Source organism: Euprymna scolopes, chromosome 8, assembly GCF_053919585.1.
Source record: "Euprymna scolopes isolate OS-2025 chromosome 8, ASM5391958v1, whole genome shotgun sequence".
In the NCBI taxonomy this organism is placed as follows: Eukaryota; Metazoa; Mollusca; class Cephalopoda; order Sepiida; family Sepiolidae; genus Euprymna; species Euprymna scolopes.
In genome coordinates this window covers 47,784,628-47,795,998 of record NC_136489.1, presented here as the reverse complement: position 1 = coordinate 47,795,998, position 11,371 = coordinate 47,784,628, and the positions used below count along the sequence as shown (strand labels likewise).

The 11,371-nt window shown below is 35.0% G+C and overlaps 1 protein-coding gene across 1 annotated transcript in view; it reads right to left on the bottom strand.

Annotated features, from left to right (window-relative positions):
- Positions 1-10,474: 10,474 nt before the first annotated feature.
- LOC145283550 (serine/threonine-protein phosphatase 2A 55 kDa regulatory subunit B alpha isoform-like) overlaps positions 10,475-11,371 on the bottom strand; it is a gene marked incomplete in the record, with an annotated part of 197,831 nt that continues 196,934 nt past the window's right edge. Inside the window, 1 exon segment of the mRNA XM_080132433.1 lies at positions 10,475-10,768. Within this exon segment, the coding sequence (XP_079988559.1) occupies positions 10,492-10,768 (277 nt within the window).

The window sequence follows — 11,371 nt, the reverse complement described above, 5'->3', positions numbered from 1 at the left end:
GTCCACATGTACATTTTATCGAGGCTGTCCAAGGTATCTAAGATCTGGTCCAAGTCACAATCTGTGTTCCTCGGTATTCAAGCTCCAACTGTCATTAAGTGTCCAAGTGACTACCCAACTGACTGTCATGGACCATTGCAAAAATGCTCCCAGCGTTAAAACTGAACCACTGTTTGGTCCTTTTGTTACAATCATTGTTGCAATCTCTGACCAACAACCCGTGTCAAGTTTCTTTTGTCTATCCCAGTGAACATCTTCCTATCTTATCGACTGATAAACAAAATAAATAAGAAATAGGATTTTTTTTTTCTTTTATATCCCAATACTTGAGGTAAGGTATCACCGTGGCTACCGAGAGTAAAGAAGGCTGATGCACATGATAGCGTGACGTCATTATCGGATCCACTTGTAGGTATATGGTCTAGGCTATCAGCAGCAGTTTCATCTAGTTTTCAGTTTGCTAACATGGTGTATTCTTGTGTTGTTCCAAATTGCCGGGAAATTTCCAAAAGGCCCCAAAGTACATATATTATCTTTTCCTAAAGAGAAGGAGCAAGTCTCAATTTGGATACGTGCCATTAGAAGGGAAAATTTTATCCCAACCAAATATAGTAAAGTAAGTAATGTTATTTATTTATTTTTTTTTTACATGGAGTTCACCACTTATCAAGGCCCAATGGCCACTCAGGGATAAGGGCTATTGTGTGTACAGTAATCAAAGGGATAGTGTAGCAATAGTATTGGAGAATTAATAAGGTGTCATTACTTAGGGGGGGAGGGCGGTTTATCTGGAATTTGTTTGTGTTGGACTTGAAGACATCCAGGTTGAAGTCGGGAGGGAAACAGGCAAGCGGAACAGAGTTCCACAGGCGTGCAGTTCTAAGAAAGAAGCTTTGTTCATGGTATCTAAGTTTTGATTTAGGCACAGATAGGGAGTGGGGAAAATTATTGACGGTGGTTTCAGCTAGTTGGGTGTTTTTTGAGAAAGATTGGCGAGGGGGGACCAGAGAATGGAGCTCAGACAAGCACCTGCCATGGAAATAACGGTAGAACAATGACAGGCTCGCTACGTCTCTTCTGTGGGAAAGAGGTTGCAGAGTAGAGAAAAGGGCATCCCCCACCAAGCCACGGAGTCTATTTTGTACTCTGTCAAGGCAGGATAGGCTGCTTTTAGCAGCCCCCGCCCAGATGTGGCAGCAGTACTCCATCTTTGGACGTACTTGGCTCTTATATAGATAGAGAATTGCATCAGTAGTGAGATATCTTCTGGAGCGGTAGAAGAATCCCACCATTTTTCCAGCGACCTTGGCCACAGACTTGATGTATGTGTTCCATTTAAGATCAGGTGTAAAGGTCAAACCCAGGAGTTTATCAAAGTCTGGGGCCTCCCTTAGACGAGAGCCATCCATCACAATTGATGCCAGGTGGGGATCAGAGCGTTTATGATGTAGAGATAGGAGCTTGGTCTTAGATGCATTAAAGGTAACCAGCCACCTCTTTCCCCAATGTACCACGCGCTCAAGATCAGAGGAGAGAGAATCAGAGAGAACATCATCATTTACGGCCTTTGATGTGTTGCCATAGATGGTCGTGTCATCAGCATAGATGTCAACAAAAGATTTTAGTATGTGTTTTGGGAGATCATTGATGTAGATCAGGAAGAGAGTTGGGCCCAGTATTGACCCGAGGGACTCCAGCATTAATACTGTGGGCCTCTGATTTCTGCCCATCAAAAACTACTCTTATGAGCCCATCTGAGAGAAATGATTTAATGATAGAGAAAACATTTCCAGTTATACCGTAGCTGGAAATCTTGTGTAGTAGGCCTTTATGCCAAACCTTATCAAAGGCCTTTGATATGTCAAGAGCAATTGCCCTAGAAATGAAGCCTTTGTCGAGAGATTTGCTAATCCTATGAGATATAACCGTTAGCACTTCTGCTGTAGATCTAGCAGAGCGGAAACCATATTGCGTGTCGCTAAGAAGGTTATTTCTGCTGAGGTGGTTGACTACTTCTCTATTTCTTGTGGATTCCAGCAACTTACTCATGACACACAGAAGACTTATTGGTCTGTACTGAGAGGGGGATGACTTATCACCTGAATTCTTAAATACAGGGCATACTGATGAGGTTTTCCAGGGTGTTGGGAAGCACTTCTCCTTAAGGCAACGCTTAAACAGTTTAGAGAGTATGGGGGCAAGATCTGGTTGTAATTTTTTTAACACTATAATTGGAATACCGTCGGGACCAGTTGCTTTACTGGAGTCAAGGTTCTTGATTAGCTTGGCGACCTCACGCACAGACATTTGTATGTTGCATAGCGTGTTGTCTGTTATAGGAGGGAATATGGGGAGTTGATAGCCTTCGTCACACAGGGTAGAATTTGCCGCAAAGTTTTTGGCAAATAGTTTGGCCTTGTCGGATGCTGTCGAGATGACCTCTGGTCCATTGATTATGGTTGGGATAGAATGCACGTTTCTGTTCAAGATCCTATTTGCTATTTGCCAGAACTGGTGGGAACCAAGCCAGTGCTCAGCTACTTTGGACTTAGCGGATTGCGCATATAGTTCTCTTGCATTTTTTATTACTCTTTTACAGTGGTTGCTGGTGGTTCTGAAAGCAGCTTTGGTTTCAGTGCAGCTATTACGTTGGTAGCTATGGAAAAAGTGATTTCTGTGTGCAATGGCAGCAGCACATTCGGGGGAGAACCATGGCTGGCTTTGTTAATAATCAAACGTGTATTTAATTAGAACTGTATTCAAATACTTTCATAACGTTTGATAACATTGTTAATATAAATTAAAGAAACAATACTATTTATTGCTAATACAGCAAATATTATGTTGATATTTTTAACTGTTTATTTTCTTATAAGGCTAAAAAAAGTCTATCAGGAAGGTTGAAAATTTAATTTAATTTTTTAAATTACAAATAATTTTTACATGAGAATAATTGCCAAAATGTCTTTAATAATAAATAAAGCATTTCATTGAGTATTTCCAAATATTTTAAAGTTCTATATTTTTTTCTAAAGTCGGTTTGAAAATTATTCACCACACGGCTATTAAGAAAATTAGTGGTGACTGAATGTTATATATTAAAATTGATTGCTTCTTTTTATAATTATAAACAAGTAATTTTTACATGAGAATATTTGTCAAAAATATTTTTTTTTTAATTTATTTACTTGCCTCCCCACGAGGGCACAGGTTTTTTAATGTGAGAAAATCTACCTCCCAAAAAGGGGCACTCTGGATAGGAACAAAAATAAAATAAAAATTGTGTCAGTCATGAAGGATTTCTCCTCCACTGACCGAGGACAGAACAAATGAAGTGTAGCATCAGAACAGATACTACACTGTGATCCTGTGCCGAAGATAAATGTTACCAAAGACAAGTAATGTTCCAACTGTGTTTTAACTTACCACTTTTGTTTGGAAGTAAAGAAAAACGTGTCAAGTATATTAGAATGAAAACAAATATCGTTTGTTTTCATTTTTAAACTTATTCATCGTTGGTGTTTAATGTTTTTTAATTCTTTGTTTCATAGATTCATAATTCAGTTTTATCAGTATTAAATTGTATATTGCTTTAAAAGTACTTAATTTTACATAGATAATATTTATATTTTATATTGAATAAGTTTCAGTTTCATTATTAATCGAATTGTGTTTCTTTTTCTTTTTAAAAATGTTTTATTGCTCTTTTTCAAATGACCCTCATATAGTACTGACAGTCTGACAAATTTTACCTACATTTTTCAGTTAACAGGCCTTCTTCTTACTCTCGGTGGTCGTGGTATTACACCCCACCATTCCCAAGCAAAAATTCCAGAGAATGGGAGAAAATGATTCATGAGAAAATGCAAATAAGCAGATGGGAGGAGATGAGCAGAAGAAATAGGCAGAGGTTTAGCAAATGATGTGACAAGCTGAATACAACCAAATAACAATGATGTCTCAGACAAATTTTTTTTTTTTTGAAATCATGTCAGACAAAGCGTGAAGCCATTAACAAAAAAAAAAAAAAAAGAAAGAAACACACTGTAAAGTAAAAAATTAGGCAAGTGTGAGAGGGATAGATTTTGATTCAGAAAACAGCAATTCTTCCCTCTTTGTCAGAAACATTACTCCTGAAGTGTGAGGATTAACAGACAAAATAAAGGAGGCAAAAGTTACAAGGTTGCCAAAAGTAAACCAAAGATCAATTTTCAATTAACTCAGTTAGGTTCCAGGTGATAAACTAGAACTTAAGTTAAGATGTGGACACAAGCATTTGAAGATCCTTTTCCATGATAATAGCGCACACACACACACACACACACACACACACACACACACACACACACACCCAGGGCACAACTAATTTATACTCAATGTATTTGAGTGTTTTTCTGGCGAGTCTACATTACTTTTGTGTTTTGTATACTTGCAAACAACTAAGCTTAACCTTGGCTCCAATGCGATAAACAACATGGCCAGGATGCAATTATTAAAATGAAGAGAACATTGAATGAACATTGGTCGGGACTAGGAATAGGATTCTACAGTTTTAGGCACAGATAGAAAGTAAGGATAATTGTTGACGGTTGTAGCTAGGATGTATTTGGCTTTTCTACAAATAGTAGATTGCGTCATGAGATGCTTTCTGGAGCGGTAGAATGATCCACTTTTCCGGTGACTTTGACAATGATTTGATGTAGGTGTTCCACTTCAAATCAAGAAGGAAGGTCCATCCCAAAAGTTTGATACAGGGTGCCTCCTGAAGAGGAGTCATTCATTTCAATTGAGACCAAGTGGAGATCAGAGCATAGGTGGTGAAAAGATAAAAGTTTGGTTTTGGGTGGATCCTCTCTTCTCTTTTGTTTCTGCTCTATATTAATGGTTTTATCTCAACTACAAAACACATTGAATATAATCTGTACATGGAGCAACAAGTGAAAACTTTGTCTCATCTTCTGGGAATATCTTCAAATTTATCCTTGAGCACCTAGTGCGTTTGTGCTTTTAGAAAGGTGTCAGCAACCTGGGAAGCCATCTGACAGACACAATTTACATATATGATCATGAATGATAGTTTCCACAGACACATACTAATCTGAACCTCTTGGGTTACTTAGCAAATAGTCACGTATCAATCTTACAAAAATGGCAACATCAACTTGACTAACATGTTTCATTAATGGTAGAACGGGAAAGGACCCAGGTCTGGCAGCTATTTCCATAGACATTTCTTTCATTTCATCCAAATTTTTCTATGGTGTGCGTCCTTTTAGATACAAAAAACAGATCAGTGTGACACTAACAGTTTCCATTACACTTCAGATTAAATTCAAACATCTGAATCAGGGTGAATTCTGGACAAGAGCCAATTTTTAAAAAATAATTTAACAAAGTAACAGAAGAATAGAGAGAGAGAGAGAGAGAGAGAGAGAGAGAGAGAGAGAGAGAGAGAGAGAGAGAGAATGAAAGAAAACCAAAAAAAGACAATAATAATAAGAGGATGAAGATCGTGGATGAAATAAAAATTGAAACCAATGCACAAATCCCAATTGATTGGAATAATTCATTGAATTGTATCATATACAATGACAAGTAGAGGTGAGAGGGGGGGGGGTCTGGATTCAAAAATTAGCGAAGAAGCTGTAAAAGGAATTTAGTACAACAGGCACACACAAAAAATGCCTTGCTGTTCATCTAATTTAAGAGAGCATTAAGTAGACATCGATAAGCTTGTATTACAAGTCAGAAACGACTTGATTATAAATATTTCAAATTTTGACGGATAACAAAATATAAAGATGGTGGCCAATTGTTTATATGATAATAACGGGGATGAGAATCAAAAATGTGGGACAACTGTTCACAATGAAAAATTAAAAGTGATTTTTAAGTCTTCAAAATGCTACCAATTAACTTTTTTTTTTTTTAAATCCTCTTTTTCAACCCAAACAAGGCATATTGCCACTTGGACATAAGGGCCTACTATTTGAGATCATGTGTAACAGGAGATTGTAGGGAGTTCAGTAGAAAAATGTCTGTTCAGATTACATTTAAACTTCTGCACGTCAATACAATTAGGGAAGCAGGAAACAGGGAAGGAATTCCAAAGTCTAGCAGTCCGAGAGAAGAAACTATTAAAATAGAAGGCTTCCAACATTTTGGGACCTCAACAGTGAAGGGATGGGATTTTGCTGCTTGTCGGATTGGCCAGGAGTATGTTCATCAGAGCATATTCTTGTTAAACAGGCAAGGAATGCAACATTGTGACAATCGGACAAGTGTTGAAACTTGACTGATAGCGCAGGACCTATGAGATTTGAGACTGGATGGGAGGGAGGGGGATTGCCTAAAAGTGAGAGATCGGGCTACCATTGACATGGACTTAGCAGACTGCGCTCACCTGTATACTTCTGGTTAAAGAAAACAAATTAGTTTCTATGGAAGCAGGAGGAAAACAATCAGCTATTTATTTCTGATTTTAATATAAACAAATGTAACAGAGTTCTCTTGTACTTCTGAAATGAAAGGAAAACATTGAATTTCAAACAAGCAACCCTATTCCCAAAGAAATGAAGATTTAATATTAAAAAAAAAAAAAGAAAAGAAAAAGAAAATGAGAAAAATGAAACAAGAGGTCACACGAAAGCCAATCACTCAAATAATTAAGAAAAAATTATTTTATTATTTGTGGTTGATTTTTTTTTTTTTTTTTTTTTTTTTAAGGAGTGTATTTGAGAGTACAGTCCAATTTTGAACAAGCAGTGAGATTAGAGATGGGCGGGCAGTAAAGGTTTTTGTTTTTGCTTTTTTAATTGGTACATAAAAGTAGCTAGTTGTCTTTCAAACATCCTTTTTTTTTTCTTTTGGTTTTAAAGGGTTTTCAAGTTTGTTTTTAATTTTAGAATAGTTTTTTTTTTTTTTTTTTTAAGTCTTTTGTTTTTTTAGGAGAGGGGGGTTCTGTTGTTGCTGTTGTCATCGTCAGGCTGTTATCTGGTTGGACAGAATAGCTTACAGCACCAACAACACATAAACATCAACAAAAAACAAAAAATATTTAAGAATGACAACAACACATGATGTTAGTGACAGTTTTGGTTGTTGCATTAAAGCGCGGAATCTGCCCCCGGTGATCGCATTTGAGCAGCTGCAGCTCTGATGAGGCACAAATTGCACTAGAATTCTTTTCTTTTTTTTTTTTTTTTTCATTCTACAACAGGACAGAAAGGTAGAAAATAAAAAGGGATTCAGAAAAAAAAAAAAAGATTTGGGATAAATAGAGGGAAGTCTTGCTCAATTTTTTTTCTTTCTTTTTTCCTTTGAAGAAATGAAGTTGAGGTTAAAGATTGGAACTATTTTTTTGGTTATGTATATATATATATAAAAAAAAAAAAGTAAAACAAAAATATTTTTTATGTGTTAAAAATGAAAAATAAAGACAAGGTTTTTTTTATATTTTTTTTAATAAAGAAGTTAAAAGATGAAGGAATACCTGAAGCAGAAAGAGGGAAGGGCAGAGAGGATTTAATGTGGATACATGTTGAACGAGTGGCTTTTTGGGGAGGTGGGGGATGGGTGGGGGTATGTTGGTAATTTTTGTAATATTTTTTGATTCCATACTTTTCAATTTTTCTTTTTTGTAGTTTTTTTTTTTTAAACTCTTCAAATGTTTGTGATGGCTGAGGGGAAGGGGGTTTGCAAGAAAAACAAAATCACTTGGTCCATTTAAGTCGTCGACAAATGATAAAAACATTCGCTCACTGAAAATGACAGAGTAACAAGAACATTTTCAGAATTTTATGATACTAATGCCTGACTATGAAATCTATTTTATCTTAGAAAATTCCTCAAATCAGAAAGGTAAAAAAAATTGTATTAGAACAAAAGAGGGGAGGGGGGCTATATTTTACTTGTCTGTAACTTTACATCCAGTCAAAGTAAACAGCCTTAATTATTTAAGTTAAATTTTTCTAATAAATGATGAAATTAAGAAAAAAAAATTTTTTTAATGGAATTTTAGCTTGAAATTTCAAATTTATTTAAAGGAGCAAAGCATTTAAATTTTTATTTATACTACTTGTTCTTTTTATCAATAACATTTTCTAAGCAATCTTTGAGGGGTGGGGGATGAAAGGGGAATTACCCACTTTGGTTTAAAGACAGAACAAGCCAGAAATTAAATAGATAGGTTGGGGTTGACTTGTATCATTTGCAATTCGGTATTTTCTATTCTGACCTTGGGAGAGGAAAAAAAAAAAGAATTAGCACCTAGCAAACCTCTAACATTTAATAACTGCCAAGGTCAGATTTTATTTTTTTCTTTCTGGCTTTGTCAGATAACTAGAAATAATCATATTTTGTCCAGAGAAATCGATTCTGTGTTCACCTAAAAAGTTGGTAGATTTTAATAAAAAAAATAAAAAAAAAAAGTAACTTTTGCACCATTTGTCTAATTTGGTAATTTTTTTTTTTTTTTTACCACTAAACATTTTGTAATGTATTAAAAAAAAGTTCTGAGATGAATTGTTTGCGGCTGCTGTAATTGGAAAAAGAATTAAGAATTGACACTTTATTTTTGTGAGATTTTATAGTTGTCATGGGAACAGAATTGGTATAAAAGTCAATCATTCACTTATTCTGTTTGAAGATTTTAAGATAAAAACTCAATAAATATAATCGATTATGACTAACGTGTTCACACGATTGTCAGACAAAAACAGATGTTTTGTTTGCTTCCAGTTCCATATATAAAACCGAAAATAAACAAAGCATCCACAGGCGTGAAGTGATTAATCATGATCGATTTATAAAATAAACTAATTTATTCAATCACAACAATACTCTGTCTGAGAAGACATTGAGCACTGCATATGTGCATACAGCCAAAATTTACAGTTGGTTTTAAAAGCCAACAGTTATATATATATGCATTAATACACTTGCTGTCTCTAGCCACAATGAATAGCTATAATACAACAAAGCAGCTGTTTGTGGATAACATTACATGTACATCTGTACAGGTGAGAGAAAGGATTTTTGCTACGATATATGATTCACTACTATCCGATTCAACTGTGAAGGTCACCTGATAGTTGGATGCTCCTCATATAACTTCAATTTTATTATAAGCTAAGGCAACAATCTCATCTTCTTTACTGAGCAGAATTATTTCTTAAAGTGTATCTAATGTACAATGCAAACTAACAAACATCCAGTAGCATTCAAGCGATTTAGTATTATACAAAAACCGACAATTTTATATTAAGTCGTCCCCTCCAAAGCCCAATTTTCTTTCCCAAACAAAAACAGATTTTATATATCCATTTGATAGGGAGGGAGAAGGGAGGGGGCTTACTAATAGTCAGGCAGTAGCAGCAGCGAGTGAGAAAGATCCAGTTTTCATGGTTATCTCTCTCACCCTCCGAAAACCATATTCTTGTTAATACTGTTAAAAAAAAAAAAAAAAAAAAAAAAAAAAAAAATCAGAACCAACAATGGCCCAAAACAGCTTTGCGCCAGACTTAAAGCAGACAGAAAATATCGAGCATACATGTGTTTGTGTGTGTATGTGTGTGGCTGTATGTATTTGAATTTTTTTTTTTTATATTGACATAAAACTTCCTCACAGACATACACACACAAATATATGCGCGCACACACACACATACTATACCAACATATACGCATTTAAATACACGTATATATGACTGTATAGTTATCGGATACACACTCTTGTAAACTTTGATGTGTAAGTATACACACGCCACACAACTAGTGTGTACGATATGTCCATGTTTCATGCATACATACTATATTGTGTGTGCACACATACATACACGCATATACATATATATATACACACACACGTATATATAATGTATATTTATTTATACAAAAATTATTAACTACATATGTGCACACATGTTTCTACTGAAATTCCTTTAGAGAAGCAGCATCTTTAGACCAGATTTTCTTTTTAGAAAGACGCTATTTCTTTAAAGGAGTTGCAGCAGAAACATGTATGCACATATGTAGCCAATAATGTTTCTCTATAATTAGGCTCTGTTTGTCATTGAGCACTTTTTGATAACCAGAGTTTCAGTGAATTTACATCTAGGAAACTACAACGATACAATCATTATGTGTGTGTGTGTGTGTGTGTACATATACATACATACATATTATATATGTGTGTGTGTGCGCCTATGTATGGTAGTATAATTTGCAGATGCATGTACTTGTATGGGCACAGAATATAGATGGAAAAAAGTACAAGAAATTTCATAATCTTTATGCTGTTTCACCCCTTCCCCCCTCTCGGTATTGATCGCCCCGATGACGACAAAAGCACATCAATTTCCTGTAGCAGGTCAATCTTTTGACGGACAATGTCGGGTTGGTTGGCTGGCTGTTCAGATGTCTCAATTGGAAAAAAAGAAAAAAAAAAGAAAAGAAAAAAAAAAGAGAGTCCTACTAATAGCGAACTAATTGCTAATCTTTACTCTGAAAAATATACAAATTATTAGTAGCTGCCACAGCTAGAATGTTTTCCAATGGATGCCAGGCAGTATGCAGAATCTTTTTATTAAAGTCTAAACAGTCGACATTTATCTCGTCTTTCTTACGTTTATTACCGGTGCCAACCTTCCGAGGTTTTAATATAGTCCTCGTCCGCATGTTTTCACGGCAAGCCTCCAATGTTATATCACGTTTTGTTTCCCGGTCGAACATGCGGAAGAAATTATTGTAAGAACCAGTCATGATGTACCTAGAGAAAAAAGAAGAGAAAAACAGTCAAGCATGGACGAATATTTGTGTGAAAACAAATTTATAAGTGAGAAATATTTTACCTTCACTAACAATCATCAGTATGGCTTACATGTCAAACAACTTGAACCTGGAATGCAAATAACTCCAATACAAAAGTCTTAACCATTTCCCTCAGCAAATATATATGGATTTAAAATGCAAAGACAGAAACAAAAAGCTTGACGATATTTTTGTTCCATGGGTTTTATTTGAAAGATTGTGGGTTTGAATATAATTAGCAATACACATGAACCGATAAAACGCTTTGGATAATCAGATTTCAAAGGGGGTTCTGCTAAGAGCAAAACCCTCTTAAAAAAAAAAAAAAAAAGCACTTGTAGTCCTCAAAATACCACCATTTTGTTTGGAAATAAATATGCTTTTAAATGAATTAATAATAACATACATTATATATTTTAAGAGTTTTAAGCAAATAAAGTGAAAAAAAATGTTAACATTATAAAATAGTGTTTTTGATAAAGTTTTGTAAAACTTCAATATGACGAGTATTGAAAATATTAAAAAATATTCTTTAGACACCCACTAGTAAACAAAACAATCT